At 47.2% G+C, this 20,775-nt stretch overlaps 1 protein-coding gene across 3 annotated transcripts in view; it reads right to left on the bottom strand.

The window, feature by feature from the left end:
* LOC106577501 (cGMP-specific 3',5'-cyclic phosphodiesterase) overlaps positions 1-20,775 on the bottom strand; it is a 92,661-nt gene that overhangs the window by 24,056 nt on the left and 47,830 nt on the right. For all 3 annotated transcript variants that reach the window (XM_014155561.3, XM_014155558.3, XM_014155559.3), the window contains exons 5-8: positions 20,126-20,197; positions 19,943-20,032; positions 17,955-18,092; positions 2,446-2,513 (exon numbers count right to left, since the gene is read on the bottom strand). In XM_014155561.3, coding sequence (XP_014011036.1) covers positions 2,446-2,513; positions 17,955-18,092; positions 19,943-20,032; positions 20,126-20,197 — 368 coding nt within the window. The remainder of the gene's footprint in view (positions 1-2,445; positions 2,514-17,954; positions 18,093-19,942; positions 20,033-20,125; positions 20,198-20,775) is intronic.

The following is a 20,775-nucleotide window of genomic DNA, read 5'->3' as shown; positions in this document are numbered from 1 at the left end:
GCGCTACAAATGACTGCCTCTTCAGACAGGAGTGGTCCTACAGTATACACAGAACATCCTATTCGGCCCATTAGAAGATGTAAACAGAATAGAAAGCGTTTGGGTCAGCTGAGCCAGAATGTAAAAGAATGAGACACAATTTTGGAAAAACCAACCGTGTCTGTTTCATCTCACTTCTGTCCCCCTGGAAGTCTCTCTGTGTCTTGCCTGGGAGCATGCTCTCTCCTGCTGTCTTTCTCCATTTATCTGTCTCTCTCTAGGACAGTGCACACACTTTCAGACAGACAGACAGACAGACAGACAGACAGACAGACAGACAGACAGACAGACAGACAGACAGACAGACAGACAGACAGACAGACAGACAGACAGACAGACAGACAGACAGACAGACAGACAGACAGACAGCACACACACACACACACACACACACACACACACACACACACACACACACACACACACACACCACTCCTCCCATCCTAATACCCACGCTCCCATCCACATACAATCCTATTGTAAATGGCTGTGAGATGAGAGTTAGTGAGGTGGAGATAGAGATAGAGATTGAAGTGAACAGTAGGCGCTCCGCTGCCTGGCTGGAGGGCTCCGAGACGTGCGAGAACAAATCACAAATCTCCCCCCAGGATCAGGCTAAAGGGATTTACCTTCCCTCTACATTTCAATGTAAGGCTTATTTATTTTCCCCTGGCAGAGGGCGATCGGATAACAGCTCTCTCTCCCCCTGTCATCTCATCCTCCCTCTCCCCCTGTCTTCCCTCCCCCGTTAGAGAGATCTGATAATCTCACCCCCCCCCCATTCCAGATTTTTTGTTGATAGTTGGTGATGTATGAGCACACAAAAGCTTGTGTGGTATGAACCCAATTGGAGCCCGAACCCATGACCTTTAGGTGATTGTGATCTATAGGCCACATGCCTATACAGTCCCTACAGCACAGCTCCCTGTGCCAATCAGACAGAAAAAATTGCCAACTTCTGTTCCATATAGTCTGCAACCATATCATCTAGAGATATAACATTGCTATAACATACTATTGCCATTTTATTCTTTCAACCAAGAGCGGTTTAGATTAATAGAAGACAAATCGTCTTTCACCTTAGCTGAGGTGAATTCAATTGAGTTCCAAGTTATTAGCCCCAGACCTAGCACATAGAAAGAAGACATGACGTTGAAGGGTTGTTCACTGATTGTTATAATAAACAACACTTGACTTGCCATCTCCCACATAGACCCCCCATTGAATTCCCTCTATTGGTCTCCGTAGCATTGCTTATTGAGACATGAACCTTAGCTACCCACATGTGCAACCAATACAGCCTGTCAGGCAGCATGACTAGCGCATAGATCTCGGCTGAGCCCTTGGCTTCCGACTTCAAAACAGCCGTGTCCCGTGCGTGACGTGCGCTCGTAGGCCCATCTCTGAAAGCCTTCCAAAGGGGAAGAGAAATCTCCCTTCGTCGTAATAGGTTGCTCCTAAACAGATTGTGACGGAGGAGCTGTCCAATGAGTCTTAAAAGGGGTTCTTAGAAAAGTTTTCAGCGTTCTTAGATCAGACAAGAAGTACTCCTCTAACAGGGATAGGGCAGTAGCTCATGATCCGATGTCAAGGCTCTTGCCAAAGGGATGGATGTGGGATTTTTCTTGAAAACATAAGAGACCTCAGAGGACCTTGAGTCAGATCTGTTAAAGTCAGACAGGTCTCAACTAAACATCATAGCTAGGGGCAGGAGCTTTTCCTGACCATATGACCTTTTACCTGACATGGACAAACTCATGACCCTACCGCCGCCCCCACCCACGTCTCACTACCCACACTCCCACCCATGTACAATCCTATTGTAAATAGATGTGAGTTAGTGAGACAAAGATAGATAGAGATTGAAGTGAGCAGTAGGCGCTCCGCTGCCTGGCTGGAAGACTCCAAGACGTACGAGAACAAATCACAAATCTTCCCCCAGGGTCAGGCTAAAGGGATTTACCTTCCCTCCACATTTCAATGTAAGGCTTATTTATTTTCCCCTGGCAGAGGGCGAGCAGCTAACAGCTCTCTCTCCCCCTCTCATCTCGTCCTCCCTCTCCGTCTCTCTTTCCTCCCCCATTAGAGAGAGCTGATAAGCTCACCCCCATTCCAGATCTTTGGGAAGCTCTCTTTATTTACCACCCCCTCTCTCAAAGGCCTACAAAGACAATCACTCAATACTAACTGTACAAATACACACTCAACTCAGTAGAGGTTACGATTGAGAATGAGTATTTCTCTAATTCAAAGCACTTTGTGGCGCAACTCACAGCCCTCTGTCATCAGAGTAATATCACCCACCAGTGTGATACACGGCAGCCGTATTTCTCATATTAGGCAGTATTGGGAGGAACAACCCGTTTCAAATTAGTCATGCTTAACAGTCAGTGGTTATCGCCTTACCTTTTGGGGACGTCTACGGCCTCTCCCAGCTCCTCGTATTCCATGTGAAACACGCTGGAGAAGGAGTTCTGGAACACAGAACCACCACAGTGGTTATTTACCTTACAGCGGCCATTACTGACAGAGGGAGAGTAGGGAGAGAGAGAGACATGCCAGCCCAGCAGGCTTACAGCTAATGCTATTAGTCTCCAGTGACAGTACACACAAATTCAGCATAGCATAGACCTCAGAGAGAGAGAAAGAGAATGTGTGTATGTGTGTGTGTGTGTGTGTGCAGCGTGCACGCGTGTCAAGTGTGCATGGGCCTTCATGCAAGTAAAAATGTAGACTTCGGAGAGAGAGTGTATGTACGTGTGTGTATATCATGACGTGTGTGTGTGAGAGTTTTCATTCAGGACATATCAGGTTCCCCCGCTCCTATCCAAACGATAATAATTGAGGCACTGCCATCCCTACAATCCTCTTTCTGCCCGCTCCCAAAAGAAGAGAGGGAAGTTGATATATTACACATCAGGCCTTGCCAGAAGCTGAGTTTATTTCAGCATTCCAGGACTCACGGTTACTCCCTTATAGGGACTTGTTTTCAACCTGCACTCCCCTAGCAAAGGATCCATTTTCCATGTTTAAGAGCCGGGAGGGTAAGACAGGATGTTTGGATTCTGAGTAAGTCATTCACATGACATTGATGGGGAGAAGTCGTGTTCGTTCGGGGGGTGTCATTGGTTTACATTTTTATCCTGTCAGGGAATGTTTCCACCAAGTCCTATAGGTTTAACTCTTGGCTTTTGTCTTAGACGTAGGGGTATATGCATCCACCTACTGTAACGGCTGTCGTCGCAAGAAAACCAAGATGCAGCGGAGGTTGTGGATTCATTATAAATATTTAATAAAATGAACCACTATAAACAAAACATCAAACAGCAACGAAAGCTAACAGTCCTGTCTGGTCAAAAACGAACGAGACAGAAAACAATCCCCCACAAAACCCAAAGAAAAAACCTGCTCCTTATGTGTGACTCCCAATCAACAACAACGAACTTCAGCTGTGCCTGATTGGGAGTCACACACGGCCCAAAACAAAGAAATACAAAAAACCTAGAAAAAGAACATAGAACGCCCACCCAATGTAACACCCTGGCCTAACCAAAATAAAGAACAAAAAACCCCTCTCTATGGCCAGGGCGTTACAGTACCCCCCTCCCAAGGTGCGGACTCCAGCCGCAAAACCTGACACTGAAGGGGAGGGTCCGGGTGGGCCTTCTTACGGCGGCGGCTCAGGTGCGGGACGTGGCCTCTGCCCACCCTTGGCGTCGCCCTTTTAGGTGGCGCACCTGGCCGCGCTGAAGGTCTGGTGGGCGACCCTGACTTCGCCCGGCTGGCGGGCGACCCTTGTTGCGCCCAGCTGGCGGACGACCCTGGCTGCGCCCGGCTGGCGGGTGTCCCTTGCTGCGCCCCGGCTGGCGGGGCGGCGATGGCTGAGCCCGGCTGGCGGACGACCCTGGCTGCGCCGAACAGGCAAGCCACTCTGGCAGCTCTGAACAGGCGGGCCACTCTGGCAGCTCCGAACAGGCGGGCCACTCTGGCAGCTCCGAACAGGCGGACCACTCTGGCAGCTCCTGACAAGCGGGCCACTCTGGCAGCTCCTGACAAGCGGGCCACTCTGGCAGCTCCTGACAAGCGGGCCACTCTGGCAGCTCCTGACAAGCGGGCCACTCTGGCAGCTCCTGACAAGCGGGCCACTCTGGCAGCTCCTGACAAGCGGGCCACTCTGGCAGCTCCTGACAAGCGGGCCACTCTGGCAGCTCCTGACAAGCGGGCCACTCTGGCAGCTCCTGACAAGCGGGCCACTCTGGCAGCTCCTGACAAGCGGGCCACTCTGGAGGCCTAGTCCTGGGAGGAGGCACAGACGGATCAGGATGGGGAGACCCACTGGAGGCCTGGACCTAGGAGGAGGCACAGGACGGACCAGGATGGGGAGACCCACTGGAGGCCTGGACCTAGGAGGAGGCACAGGACGGACCAGGATGGGGAGACCCACTGGAGGCCTGGTCCGAGGAGGAGGCACAGGATAAACCGGGCTGTGGGGGAGCACTGGAGTTCTGGTACGGACGCTCGACATGCTTACTCCAGGCTGAATGCCCACTTTGGCCCGGCACGGGCGGAGAGCAGGCATTGGGCGAACTGGACCCTCCCAGCGCCCTGGAGACCCAGTGCGCAACGCCGGTGCAGGATAACCTGGACCGAGGAGGCGCACTGGAGACCAGACGCGCTGAGCTGGCACAACCCGTCCTGGCTCGATGCCTGCTCTCGCATGGCACTTGCGGGGGGCTGGCATGTAGCGCTCCGGGCTATCAACGCGTACTGGGGACACCGTGCGCTTTACCGCATAACACGGTGCCTGACCAGTACTGTGCTGCCTCCTGTAAGCACGGGGAGTTGGCTCAGGTCTACCGCCTGACTCCGCCAATCTCCCCGTGTGCCCCCCCCAAAAAATTATTTGGGGGCTGCCTCCCGTGTCCATTGCGCTCCCTCTCTTCGTACCAGCACCTCTCAGCTCTCGCCGCCTCGATCTCCCACTGCGGACGGCGATAATCCCCAGCCTGAGCCCATGGTCCTTTACCGTCCAGGATTTCCTCCCAAGTCCACGACTCCAGATAGCTTCTCTCCATTTCCTTCAACGTCCATGAGTCCCGATAGCTCTTCTCCTTCCGCCGCTGCTTGGCCCGTTTCTTGGTGGGGGATTCTGTAACGGCTGTCGTCGCAAGAAAACCAAGATGCAGCGGAGGTTGTGAATTCATTATAAATATTTAATAAAATGAACCACTATAAACAAAACATCAAACAGCAACGAAAGCTAACAGTCCTGTCTGGTCAAAAACGAACGAGACAGAAAACAATCCCCCACAAAACCCAAAGGAAAAACCTGCTCCTTATGTGTGACTCCCAATCAACAACAACGAACTTCAGCTGTGCCTGATTGGGAGTCACACACGGCCCAAAACAAAGAAATACAAAAAACCTAGAAAAAGAACATAGAACGCCCACCCAATGTAACACCCTGGCCTAACCAAAATATAGAACAAAAAACCACTCTCTATGGCCAGGGCGTTACACCTACACTACCGTTCAAAAGTTTGGGGTCACTTAGAAATGTCCTTGTTTTTAAAAGAAACGTACATTTTTTTTGTCCATTAAAATAACATCAAATTGATCAGAAATACAGTGTAGACATGGTTGATGTTGTAAATGACTATTGTAGCTGGAAACGGCAGATTTTTTATGTAATATCTACATAGGCGTACAGAGGCCCATTATCAGCAACCATCATACCTGTGTTCCAATGGCACGTTGTGTTAGCTAATCCATTACATTTCTAAGTGACCCCAAACTTTTGAATGGTTGTGTATGTCAGCAGAATGTTCGGGTCGATTTTTATAGCAACAACACTGGGGACGATTAACGAGACATGTCATGCACACAGATGCACACTACATGTTAATGTTTTTAAATGTATGTCAATTGTAAAGTACTTTGTCTGTAAGGTATTTTTCGTTATGTGTCAGACCCCAGTAAGACTAGCTGTCGCCATTGGCGTCGGCTATTGGGGATCCTAATATACTGAACAAGAACATAAACGCAACATGCAACAATTTCAAAGATTTTACTGAGTTACAGTTCATATAAGGAAATCAGTCAATTTAAATAAATTCATTAGGCCCTAATATATGGATTTCACATGACTGGGCAGGGGTGCAGCCATGGGTGGGCCTGGGAGGAGCCAGGCCCACCCACTCTGACAATCCCACAGGTGAAGAAGCTGGATGTGGAGGTCCTGGGCTGGCCTGGTTACACATGGTCTGTCGTTGTGAGGCAGGTTGGTACTGCCAAATTCTGTAAAATGATGTTGGAGGCAGCTTATGGTTGAGAAATGAACATTCAATTCTCTGGCAACAGCTCAGTTGGACATTCCTACAGTCAGCATGCCAATTGCAAGCTCCCTCAAAACTTGTGGCATCATCTGGTGGCATTGTGTTGTGTGACAAAACTGCACATTTTAGAGTGGCCTTTTATTGTCCCCTGCACAAGGAGCGCCTGTTTAATGATCATGCTGTTTAATCAGCTTCTTGATATGCCACACCTGTCAGGTGGGTGGATTATTTTGACAAAGGATACAATGCTCACTAACAGAGATGTAAACAATTTTGTGGACAAAAGTTTAGAGAAATAAGCTTCTTGTGCGTATGTAAAATGAACTGGGATAATTTATTTCAGCTCATGAAACATGGGACATGGGACCAGCGTTTATATTTTTGTTCAGTATAAAGAAAAAATGTCTCTAATTGTTTGGCGTAATAACTAATCCAGGTTGTTTATAAAGGTCCACGTCAGACAGACGAAACCCAGTCGCCTTATCTGTCCTGGTTGGTTATACGTACCACATCGGCTACAGCTCTCGGTTGGATTCAAGTCAGTGTGCGACCTCCCATTGGGTGAAGCACATGTCGGACCGTATCAGATATCACATAGAACCACCCCAGCGTCGCCACTTCTAGGGGCTCAGTGGATAATGTTTACAACTTCCTTAGACAATTCACAGAACTCAGTTAATGAGGTTTCGGAGCTCTGACTTAGCAAACGATTCGGATGCTTGTTTAAGGCTAGCTTTGTCATTTGCTGGAGTTTACACAGAGGGACATTATATGTCTTTGTTGAGTTTGTGCAAACCTTTACATTGACGTAAGCATATGGGCTTGTCATACAGATGGACACTAAAAGCTTCAAACTCGTATTTCTAGAAAATGTATAGCTCGTCTAAGAAGTAATGTCTCTACGGTGAAAAAATTCATATATTATTCACGGAAATTCTTGGTAAATTCATCCCTTCGTTGTTAGTATAAATGAGTGTTAAAGTGTTACTTTAACCCTTTACACTAATGGGAAATGGCCTATATGGAAATTGAAATTTATTTCTTACAGAAGAAATATGAAAAACATATGCATAAGCATAGTAGCAATTGAAAGAGAACATTTTGGAGATTATGGGAACATTTTTAGACCAAAATTTGAGGACATAATAGTTCACCTGACACAAGACTGAAATTTAACATTACAGTACACGGTTCATTGTATGTGCATTTTACATTTCCTGTACTTTTCGCCTCATTTGTTGATAACGAAATCTGAAAAAATACTCTGGATACATTCAGCAACCTGAACATGTTTGTGTTTACGCAATCTAAAAATGGGCCCTTTATAACTCAAAATCTGAGTCAGGTGGGCATCATTTGAAGCTTGTTCTATTGCCAAAATGATCTTACGGTGTTAGGCTTTCACAGAGCAATTCAGAGAAACAGATCGTAATTTTGAGTTTATATGTTTCACCTGTCTTTGTGTATGTCTCCACCCCCCTCCAGGTGTCGCCCATCTTCCCATTATCCCTTGTGTATTTATACCTGTGGTCTCTGTTTGTCTGTTGCCAGTTCGTCTTGTCTTGTTAGGTCTTACCAGCGTTCTTTCCCGCCTTCCTGTTTCTCTAGTTCTGTTTCCTAGTTTTTCCCGGTTTTGTCCATTCTGCCTGCCCAGACCCCGAGCCAGCCTGCCGTCCTGTACCTGCCTGACTTTGACCTGATTACGAACCTCTGCCTGCCCTGACCCCGAGCCTGCCTGCCGTTCTGTACCTGCCTGACTTTGACCTCATCACGAACCTCTGCCTGCCCTTTGCCTGCCCTGTGTTTCGAATAAATCTTCTGAGAACTGTACTATCCGCCTCCCATGTCTGCATCAGAGTCATATCCTGAGTCGTGATAGTACGAACTGGCCGTGACTGACCCAGCAGACTCGGACCAGCTCCGCAATGCCGTCTCCTTCCAGGGAGCCACCATCGGAAGACACGAGGAGTTACTTCAAGGTCTTATGGAATGATTCCAGACATGCCTTCAACACATTGCTGGAGCAATTATGCAGATTGTCTGTGAGTCAGCCCGACACTACAGTAACCCCCCAGAATGACAATTACCCCACTATCAGCGATGTTTCTCGCCAATCTACACCGGCTTCCCAAGAACCACGTTTACCTCCTCCGGAGCGCTACGCTGGAGATCCCGGATCCTGCCGGGTGTTTCTCTGCCAGTGTTCTCTCATTTTTGAGCTGCAGCCCTCTTAAATTCCCTGGGATCGCTCGAGGATAGCTTACGTGATAACCCTGATGTCCGGGAGGGCTCTTGCCTGGGCTATGGCGGTGTGGGAGCAACAATCCACCGTTTGCCTCAGATTGGAGGGGTTCGTGGCGGAGGTACAGAAAGTGTTAGATTTTCCGTTGTCCGGGAGCAAGGCAGCTCGTAGTGTGGCAGACTACGCGGTGGGTTTTCGCACGTTGGCGGGTGAGAGTGCCTGGAACCCAGAAGCCCTGTTCGACGCGTTCCTTCATGGGTTGTCGGATGTGATTAAAGACGAGCTCACAGCCCTGGAGCTGCCCCTGGACCACGACTCCCTCATAGCATTGACCATCCAGATCGATGGACGGCTACGGGAACGTAGGAGGGAGAGGGAGTCTGTTCCCTGTCGCTGACGGTCGTCCTCGATTTACACCTCGCCTCAGAGGAAACCCGTAAATCCCCAAAGCCCACATTTCCGAGTGGATCCGATGTCGGCCGAAGTCTCTCGGAGTTCACCGAGGGCTGTCGAATCGTCTCCTCCAGAGCCCATACAACTAGGCAGGGCTAGATTGTCTCCTGCTGAGAGCTTACGCAGACGTAACACCTAGAGCTGTCTGTATTGTGGAGCTACGGGAAATGCAGTTCCTGCCAATCGAATCCCCTCATGCACTCGTGGTTTTGGGGTTTTCCTGGCTCCAGAGGCACAATCCCCTGATTGACTGGGCTACTGGTTCTATCCTGGGTTGGAGCCCGTTTTGCCATGGGCGTGGCCTGAAGTTGTCGCTGCCTGCGGGCTTGGGAAAAGCCCTGGACCTCTCTGTCATTTCCACGGAGTAGCAGGACCTCTGGGAGGTTTTTAGCAAGGCCCGTGCCACCACGCTTCCTCCACATTGGCCCATTGACTGCGCCATCCACATTCTCCCGGGCCCTACAATGCCCCGGGGGCAGCTTTATTCCCTGTCAGGTCCGGAGACCAAGGCAATGGAGATGTATATTGAGGACTCCCTGGCTGCAGGGGGTATATTGAGGACTCCCTGGCTGCAGGGGGTATCTGTCCTTCTGCCTCCCCCACCGGAGCAGGTTTCTTCTTTGTGGACAAAACCCTGCGTCCGTGTATCGACTACGGGGCCTGAATGACATCACGATTAAAAACCGTTATCCGATTCCACTCATCGCCTCGGCTTTCAAGCCTCTTCAGGGGGCTACCATCTTCTCTGAGTTGAACCTCCGGAACGCCTACCATCTGGTACGGATCCGGGAAGGGGATGAGTGGAAGACCACCTTTAACACAGCTAGCGGGCACTACGAATACCTGGTGATGCCGTTCGGACTGACCAACGCTCCTGCTGTGTTCCAGGCCCTGGTAAATTACATTCTCCAGGACATGTTGAACCGGTTCGTATTCGTCTACATTGATGACATCCTTGTGTTTTCCCACTCGGCTCAAGAACATGTCCTCCATGTCAGACAAGTCCTCCAGCATCTTCTGGAGAACCAGCTGTAAGTCAAAGGGAAAAATGCGAATTCCATCGCTCCACCATCTCCTTCCTGGGGTATATCATAGCTGCAGGGAACATCCAGATGGATCCTGAAAAGGTGAGAGCGGTGGTGGATTGGCCGCAACCCACCTCCAGAGTGCAGCTGCAACACTTCCTGGGGTTTGCCAATTTCTATCGCTGGTTCATCTGGGGCTACAGCACCCGGGCTTCCCCCCTGTCAGCACTCACCTCTCCCAAGGTCCCGTTTACGTGGTCTCCAGCTGCAGACCAGGCGTTCTTGGACTTCAAACACCAATTCACTATCGCCCCCATCCTAATCCATCCAGATCCGTCCCGGCAGTTGTGGTGGAGGTCCCAGTGTTTGGCCCAAGACCAAAAGCCTTGCGCTTTCCTCGTTGGAGGAGTGTAGGCACTGGAACACTCATTCATAGTATGAACAGATCACAAGAACCTGGAATATCTCCACACTGGCAAGCAACTCAAATCCAGGCAAGCTCGGTGGGCCCTGCTATTCACCCAATTTAACTTCACCATCTCTTACCGCACGGGGTCCAAGAATGTGAAGCCGGATGTGCTGTCACGCCTCTATTGCCACACTGCTACACCATCGGACCCCAAGACCATCCTCCCTACCTCTTGTCTCGCGGCTGCACCCATCTGGGGTATAGAGAAGCGGGTCCGTGAGACCGGATGTTTGTCCCGGACTCTGCCCGTTCCTCGGTTCGGGAATGGGCACATTCCTCTCGACTGGCCTGCCATCCTGACTCCCGTCAACCCTGGCCTTTGTACAACAACATTTTTGGTGGCCCACCTTGATTCCTGACATCACTGCGATCGTCGCCGCCTGCACCGTGGGTGCCCAGAATAAGACTCCTCGGCAAGCTCCGGCTGGCCTCCTTCAACCACTTCCCGTCCCTCACCATTCCTGGTCACATATGTCCCTAGACTTTGTCACTGGTCTCCCCCCGTCTGATGGCAACACAGTTATCCCTACCATGGTGGACCGGTTTTCCAAAGCCGCCCACTTCATCCCTCTCCCCAAGCTGCCCTCAGCCAAGGACACGGCCCAGCTCATGGTGCAGCACCTGTTCCGGATCCATGGATTTCCGGTGGACATGGTCTCCGACCGGGGTCCTCAGTTCTCGTCCCAGTTCTGGAAGGCGTTCTGCACGCTCATTGGGTTGTCGGCCAGCCTGTCCTCCAGGTTCCACCCCCAGTCTAACGGCCAGTTGGAGCGAGCAAATCAGGACCTGGAGATGACTCTCCTCCAATCCCACCACCTTGAGCCAGCATCTCGTGTGGGTAGAGTATGCCCGCAACACCCTCCCTTGCTCAGCCACTGGTCTCTCGCCTTTTGAGTGCTCCCTGGGATATCAGCCCCCACTCTTCCTGGAGCAAGAGGAAGAGGTCAGCCTACTCTCGGCCTAGATGTTCGTCTGCCGCTGTCGCCGTACCTGAAAGAGAACCAAGTCGGCTTTTCTCAAGACCACCTCCAGGTATTGACGACAGGTGGACCGCCACCGGACCCCGGCTCCCCGTTATCGTCTCGGGCAGAGGTTATGGCTGTCCACTCGGGATCTGCCCCTCTGGGTAGAGTCCCGCAAGCTGTCCCCCTGTTTTATCGACCCTTTCCCTAGCGCCAAGATCCTTAGCCCCTCTGTTGTTCATCTTCTGTTGCCCTGTACCCTCCGTATACATCCCACTTTTCATGTGTCTAGGATTAAACCTACGTCTCACAGCCCTTTGTCTCCTGTTTCTCTAGTTCTGTTTCCTAGTTTTTCCCGGTTCTGACCATTCTGCCTGTCCTGACCTCGAGCCTGCCTGCTGTCCTGTACCTACCTGACTCTGAACTGATCACGAACCTCTGTCCACCCTCGACCTGCTCTTTGCCTGCCCCGTGTTTCTAATAAATCTTCTGAGAACTGTACTATCCGCCTCCCGAGTCTGCATCTGGGTCATATCCTGAGTCTTGAAATTTTCTTCACAATACACAAACATACAGTGCCTTGCGAAAGTATTCGGACCCCTTGAACTTTTCGACCTTTTGCCACACTTCAGGCTTCAAACATAAAGATATAAAACTGTAATTTTTTGTGAAGAATCAACAACAAGTGGGACACAATTATGAAGTGGAACGAAATTTATTGGATATTTCAAACTTTTTTAACAAATAAAAAACTGAAAAATTGGCTGTGCAAAATTATTCAGCCCCTTTACTTTCAGTGCAGCAAACTCTCTCCAGAAGTTCAGTGAGGATCTCTGAATGATCCAATGTTGACCTAAATGACTAATGATGATAAATAGAATCCACCTGTGTGTAATCAAGTCTCCGTATAAATGCACTTGCTCTGTGATAGTCTCAGAGGTCCGTTTAAAGCGCAGAGAGCATCATGAAGAACAAGGAACACACTAGGCAGGTCCGAGATACTGTTGTGGAGAAGTTTAAAGCCGGATTTGGATACAAAAAGATTTCCCAAGCTTTAAACATCCCAAGGAGCACTGTGCAAGCGATAATATTGAAATGGAAGGAGTATCAGACCACTGCAAATCTACGAAGACCCGGCCGTCCCTCTAAACTTTCAGCTCATACAAGGAGAAGACTGATCAGAGATGCAGCCAAGAGGTCCATGATCACTCTGGATGAACTGCAGAGATCTACAGCTGAGGTGGGAGACTCTGTCCATAGGACAACAATCAGTCGTATACTGCACAAATCTGGCCTTTATGGAAGAGTGGCAAGAAGAAAGCCATTTCTTAAAGATATCCATAAAAAGTGTCGTTTAAAGTTTGCCACTAGCCACCTGGGAGACACACCAAACATGTGGAAGAAGGTGCTCTGGTCAGATGAAACCAAAATCGAACTTTTTGGCAACAATGCAAAACGTTATGTTTGGCGTAAAAGCAACACAGCTCATCACCCTGAACACACCATCCCCACTGTCAAACATGGTGGTGGCAGCATCATGGTTTGGGCCTGCTTTTCTTCAGCAGGGGCAGGGAAGATGGTTAAAATTGATGGGAAGATGGATGGAGCCAAATACAGGACCATTCTGGAAGAAAAACTGATGGAGTCTGCAAAAGACTGGGACGGAGATTTGTCTTCCAACAAGACAATGATCCAAAACATAAAGCAAAATCTACAATGGAATGGTTCACAAATAAACGTATCCAGGTGTTAGAATGGCCAAGTCAAAGTCCAGACCTGAATCCAATCGAGAATCTGTGGAAAGAACTGAAAACTGCTGTTCACAAACGCTCTCCATCCAACCTCACTGAGCTCGAGCTGTTTTGCAAGGAGGAATGGGCAAAAATTTCAGTCTCTCGATGTGCAAAACTGATAGAGACATACCCCAAGCGACTTACAGCTGTAATCGCAGCAAAAGGTGGCGCTACAAAGTATTAACTTAAGGGGGCTGAATAATTTAGCACGCCCAATTTTTCAGTTTTTTATTTGTTAAAAAAGTTTGAAATATCCAATAAATTTCGTTCCACTTCATGATTGTGTCCCACTTGTTGTTGATTCTTCACAAAAAATTACAGTTTTATATCTTTATGTTTGAAGCCTGAAATGTTTCAAAAGGTCGAAAAGTTCAAGGGGGCCGAATACTTTCGCAAGGCACTGTAGGCTCATTCTGTTCAGAACAACCTAGGGTATGACACCATGCCATCTTGTAACTGTACATCAAAGATAGTGATCATAAACGTTGACACTGTATATGACACAAGTTTTAGGATATGGAAATGTGAAGTGCACATTTGGACTCATGGGTGTTTGACTTGCTTGTATGACATCAAAGCTGTATTTATTATAATCCTCAACGTCTCATCATTGGAAATACATAGAGCTCAATTAGAAGGAGGGGTGGGGGCAACTTCGTGTCACGTGCGGTGCTCAAGTTCAGAACAGCTGTCAGTCAAAACCCCATACATAGCTGTGAAGCGGAGACCCTGAGCTCTGATGTCATATATAGCATGTTACTGTGCAGCCACTGCCTTCCAATTTGAGAGAGAGAGAGAGAGAGAGAGAGAGAGAGAGAGAGAGAGAGAGAGAGAGAGAGAGAGAGAGAGAGAGAGAGAGAGAGAGAGAGAGAGAGAACCAGCTGGCTCCCTATTTGGGCCAGTTTTTTGGGCCAGTTGCTGCAGTACTAATGAAGCTACAGTGACAAAGCAACCTTTATGGCCCAAGCTCTAATCTTTGACCAGCAAAAAGCTTATCTACTGTACCATCCTCTCTGAAGGCTTGGGTCAGTGTCCTTTCTGGGCTTGTTTAGATAAGACAACCCCCATATAACCAAATAACAACTGAAGGATGATAAGTGTTGTATATGCTATTAATACTGACTGTTTATGGACATAAGCATTATAGCCAAAATATAATACATGGACTTAGGAAGTGTGTCTGTTTTTGATCACAGACTCATATCTTTGTCAGTTATCAATAACAATGACAGCTGCATGTGAAATGTTACTCTAACAGTAATTAAGAGTAGGTCTGCTTCTAACTACTGTGGAAGATTAATGGCTCAGATGATTTCGGCTCGTTTGCTGGGTAAATATTATGGAGTTAGCGTCTTGGCCACAGCGTGCTGTGCAGTTGCAGTTGTTTGTCTTACTTGCACCCAAACACATGTCTACAGCACAAACATGTGTATGCATACACACACGCACAAAACAAACAGAGTAGGCGCAGCGAGATTGATTAACTTTTACCAGAGGGCCACTCTTATTTCAGTGGCATTGAACAAGTCTCTTTCTCCCCTTTTGATTGTGAAGTTGACTCATTTTGGTAAAAAAACTATTTTCTGCCTTGGACAGAAAAGCTTACAGCTCCCTCCAGTAAACTCTGTCCTTTCTCCCTCACAGAAAACATATAAACACATCATAAGAGAAGAGAATGGAGATCTCTGGGCTAGCGTTCTCCAATCCGCCTTGCTCACTGCAATAAATCACACTCCCCGTCATAGCTGAAAGTCCATATTCCAATTTAGTGGGGTGGGGGGTGGTGGAGGAGGTGGAGGGAAAGGGAGTGTGTGTGTCAGAAAGGTGAAGTGGGAGTGGGGGGGTGTGGGTACTGTGTGTGTGTGCGTGTGTTTGTGCTTGTGTGCTTCTCAAAAAGCATTGTGATTGGCTGCTTGGCAGGGATAAATAAGGGGGTGATTCAGTGAGTGAGGCTGTGCCTCTACCTGTGGATCTGTTCTAAAAGACAGTAGGGTCAATATAAGTCCAGGTAGATGCTCTCCTCTGTCCCACCCAGCTACAGACACCCAACACTGGGCTTCTTCAGAGCAAAGAGATGCTGGTGGATGGATGTCCTTTTTACCACCCTGTGTGTGTGTGTGTGTGTGTGTGTGTGTGTGTGTGTGTGTGTGTGTGTGTGTGTGTGTGTGTGTGTGTGTGTGTGTGTGTGTGTGTGTGTGTGTGTGTGTGTGTGTGTGTGTGTGTGTGTGTGTGTGTGTGTGTGTGTGTGTGTGTGTGTGTGTGTGTGTGTGTGTGCTTGCATGCGTGTAAGTGGGTGTGCATGTGTGTGTACGTTCATTCTTGTGTTTGTGTAACAGGGTAGAGCAAGAAAGGCAGATAGTGGTACAGTAACTTTTCATAGCCACCAGCAGTCACATTTCTTTATCTACTAGTTTCCATAGCCATCAGCAGTTATATTTCTTTATCTACTAGTTTCCATAGCCATCAGCAGTTATATTTCTTTATCTACTAGTTTCCATAGCCACCAGCAGTCACATTTCTTTATCTACTAGTTTCCATAGCCATCAGCAGTTATATTTCTCTATCTACTAGTTTCCATAGCCATCAGCAGTTATATTTCTCTATCTACTAGTTTCCATAGCCATCAGCAGTTATATTTCTCTATCTACTAGTTTCCATAGCCACCAGCAGTCACATTACTCTATGTACTAGTTGCAGTTTAGATCTGGACAGACAAGCCAAGTCCCATTCAGCTCCGTTTCTCTCATAATCATAGGAGGCAGAAAGAACACAAACAAGCACTTCTAGAATAATGTTTCTCATTGTCTAGTGGACTGGGCTCAATGCAGCCATTCATTTTTCTCTATTACAATGGCATTTCATATTTCCCCCACTAACAAGGGAACAGAACAGCCTTCAATTGTTAACGCTGATTGCATCGCAAGTACTCGGCTAAATGCTGAGGGCCTCTCAATGGATGCTGTCAGGGATAGTTGAACCCGAAATATAAATTTGTTCAATGTTTTCGTACAAAAGTGGCCGAGCTCAGTCCAAATTCCATGCAGTCTGTTTTGAAAATTCAATAGAGTAGGCCTAGGGGAAATCCATAGACCTTGATCCTGAAATGAATGGGAATTATTTTGAACTCTCCCTTTATTAAGCATCATCATTCATACCAACGATATTGAAGATTGCTGTGTGTCAATGGGCTGTCTGAATAGAAAACCTCAAAGGTATTCAAGGCTGGAGCTACACAAGAGGAATACGGAATAGAATGGGTCTCTATAGAATACTGTGGAAGTCCTGTAGTTATTCTCTCCTCACTGAGACATGTCTATTCACTGTCAATACAATCTCTTGCATTTTCTCGTTTATCATTCCTGTCTTTCTTTCTCTTTTATAATTGTTCTCTCGCTCACCATGAAACTGTAAGCAAGGTGGACTGTGCTGCCCTCTCCGCCTACCCGGTGTCAATCAAAAGCATTCATCCCCTTATTTCTCTCTTTCCGTCATTCTGTGACGCCTCTATTCATTCTCTCTTTTATCTCTTTGAATGTGTGTACACGTGCAAGCATGTGTGCGTGTGTGCATTCGGGTGTGCGCACCTGTGCGCGTGCACGTACAAGCATCAGGCAATTGCACAGACAGGGGTCGACCTGTGCCCGAGCACCTGTCCCTTTGCCTTTCCACTCGCCAAGTAGCCTTTTGGGTGGTGGAATTAAAAATGTTTTCTTCAGTATTTTTTTGTCGTCGTTGTTCTGAACCCAGTGCCCTTATGTCGTTGTGACGTCGTCAAGTTCGCCACCCCTACACCGTTCGTTGGTCTGCCCTGTCCGGAGCTCGCATGCACCCAGTTGTGCCTTTTTCTCAGTCTGCCCTGTACGTAGACTGCGCCGTGTATGGAGACTGCCCTCTATGGAGACTGCCCTGTATGGAGATTGCATGCGCCCGGTATCCAAACATGTATGGCTTGAGATGTGGTCACTGGTCGAGTGTGTGTAGCAAGCTCCCTAAATATCCACAGTACTGTCACAGCAGCATAACATTTTATTAACACTTGATGACACTTGATTTGCACCATCAATTTTTGGTCTGGTTGGCTGATACGTGCATCAGAGAGAGGCAGAAAGACATAGAGAGGAGCGGCAGAATCAACGACCCTCCGACTGCATCCCTTCTTCAGTCAGGAGTTGCACATCAGAGCAGCAGCAACACAGATAGTCTAAAATAACCACACAAGCAACTAGCCAGCCATATATCATGAGTTAGAAGATTGTGAATATTATATTATTAAGTTAATATTTAAGAGCAGTTGGAGATAAATCGCAATCTAAATATTAACCAGCAGATTTAAAATCATTGATCGGCTGATAGCCTACCCCCTTTTCCCGATGTCAATCATGTCTTTAGGAGGCGCTGTATAGCTTGCTTACAATTTGTGATGATGAGTGCTGTTAGAGAAATAAATAGGCCTATGCTCAAGAATGGTCAAATCTTCGCTACAGAAGCAGTTAGGTATGTTGTGAATTATGAAAGTCATCGTTTCACCAGTGGGTGCCCTTTTTCCATTTTGAGCACCTGCCCTCTGAAAGCTCTGTGTACTACCCTGGCAAGCAAGCATGTGTGTGTGTGTGTGTGTGTGTGTGTGTGAACCCACCATAGAGTCTCCATCAGCTATGAAGACAGTGCAGCCCTGGGCCTGCATAAAGGAGAGGATGGTGCCTGCTATCTTCCTCAGTAACACCTCGAGAGACTGCTGCTCCTCAAAGATCAGACTGGCCAAGTCTAACAGCACCTGGGGGAGACAGATGTAGTAAACCCTTAACACACACAAACATATGACAGCATGAACACACACCCACATACTCATACACAAACACAAACACATGAACACACACTCACAAGAAAGAATGATAACACCCACCCACACACACCTACGCATATGCCAGGGAGATTGTTCCAGAAATTGCATGTCTATCCATCTCCTGAGGACGTTGAGAAATGCCGTCAAAACCTTCCACTAGGGGCAATAGTGAGCACTATTTACCATGAAGTAGGCTTGGGTTTTTCTAGATTCCACTAGGGGCAATAGTGAACACTATTTACCATGAAGTAGGCTTGGGTTTTTCTAGATTCCACTAGGGGCAATAGTGAACACTATTTACCATGAAGTAGGCTTGGGTTTTTCTAGATTCCACTAGGGGCAATAGTGAACACTATTTACCATGAAGTAGGCTTGGGTTTTTCTAGATTCCACTAGGGGCAATAGTGAACACTATTTACCATGAAGTAGGCTTGGGTTTTTCTAGATTCCACTAGGGGCAATAGTGAACACTATTTACCATGAAGTAGGCTTGGGTTTTTCTAGATTCCACTAGGGGCAATAGTGAACACTATTTACCATGAAGTAGGCTTGGGTTTTGCTAGGGTGTTGTAAGCAGGGGTGGTGGCTTGGTGTTATCCCATTACTCTGGATCTGAAAGTTGTGTGTTTGATCCCAGTCATGGACACAGTTTTTTTTATTTGTATTATTATTACTCTATCCCAAACCTTAACCTTTACCATTTGGAATGAGTGCCTAAACTTCGTGTTTTAACCCTATCCCAAACCTTACCTTAACCTTTCGGATTGAGTGCCTAAACTTAACATTTAACTTCAAAATTTGACGTTTGGCGAAATGGAATGATACAGAGCAGCAGGAGCAACAAAAACACTTTGAAATTTGACGTTTGGAGCAACTTCAAAATTTGACGTTTGGAGAATGTGGATGAATGTTGTGGTGGCTAATTTCTGCATTACCAAATGAGGAGAGTTACAAACTTCACACACCAGTCAGAGTTATACTTAAACTACATCTTTAATAATAAGAGTTTTGCAAAAGCACTTTGACCTTCAATGATACGCCATCTCTAATGAACCATTGAAAGTCACAACACAAAAGTACAAAGAGCTTTTATAGCCAAGATACACCCCTCTCAATGTACATGATGAACCACAGATACATAGAATGGATCACAAGGTTAAGTTTTGTATGAAAGATATCTATAAAACATAGTAGGCAGCAACTGCTGTGTCAACAGTTTTCATTGTATAGACCAGTGTCTGGTCCTCCTACTCCAAACTGGAACCGTCTCTCCCTGGTACGGTATAGAACAGAACCATTAGCTCATGTTATCTGGAATGCTCTTTAGGCTTTATTACCCAAAGACATCATAAATCTCCTCTGTCTGTGCTATCTCATAGAGGCCCATCCTCAGTAAGACACACACACATATGTAGACAATGTTCCATTCTGTCCTCTTCCCTTTCTGATATTCTGCATAGCACCAGGGACACGTGAAAGACAAGTCTGACCTCTCCCCTCTCTGGGCCCCAAGTGACTGAGCCCCAGCTAAGGGAAAAGTGCAACTGCCAACATTCATTATCCAAAGGAATACATTCTAATGACAAGTATCTCACATAAGCATATTATGCAAATAAAACATCTTTATTATCTATGTAACCCAACTAATTCTGATTGATCCGCCACAACGTTTAATTCTGCAGTGAGACTGTGAGAGCTTGTTACATATGCACGCACGTACACACACATACACAAACACACTCACACTTTGAGAACATAAAAATCCACACACAGCAACATACCTGATTGCGTCGGTTTTCCAGCTGGGACGTCTCGTAGAGCTGGGCGTTGTGTAGGACGATCCCGGAGAAGGCCAGGTAGGCAGAGAAGTCCTGTCAGGGAAATCAAAGACTATGAGCTTGATTCAGAGCATGGCATTTACAGAGAAAGAGAGCTTTGAACACCAGTGTCTTTCTCCCCAGTACCTTTTCATCCTGTTCAGTGAAAGTACCGTTCTCTCCACACTTCTTGTTGATGGCCTGAGCCACTCCTACCACCTGGCAGACGAAAGAGAAGAGAGGGGGAATAGAGAGGAGAGAAGTAGATCAAACACACGCAGGGAGAGCATCCATCAAAACGCAGAGCCACAACTACAAAGAGTAGAAAACAGAAAGATGAACAGGAGCAAAAAAAGGAAATTATTTCTCTCTGACCTCAATTGCTCAATTGTAAACTCTGAGGTACAGTGCCTTCAGAAAGCATTCACAACCCTTGACTTTTTCCACATTCTGTTGTGTTACAAAGTGGGATTAAAATGGATTGAATTGTCAATATCTGTCAACGATTTACACAAAATACTCTGTAATGTCAAAGTGGAAGAAAAATGTGAACATTTGTAAAAAAAAAAAAAAATGTAAAAAAAGATAAAATAACACTGAGTCAATGTTAGAATCACCTTTGGCAGCGATTACAGCTGTGAGTCTTTCTGGGTAAGACTCTAAGAGCTTTTCACACTTGGTTTGTGCAACACTTTCCCATTATTAATTTCAAAATTCTTCAAGCTCTGTCAAATTGGTTGTTGATCAGTGCTAGACAACCATTTTCAGGTCTTGCCATATATTTGAACATATATTTA

Source organism: Salmo salar, chromosome 18 (assembly GCF_965601325.2).
Source record: "Salmo salar chromosome 18, fSalSal1, whole genome shotgun sequence".
In the NCBI taxonomy this organism is placed as follows: Eukaryota; Metazoa; Chordata; class Actinopteri; order Salmoniformes; family Salmonidae; genus Salmo; species Salmo salar.
Note: the sequence above shows the minus strand (reverse complement) of the source record. Positions and strands in the feature narration are given on the sequence as shown.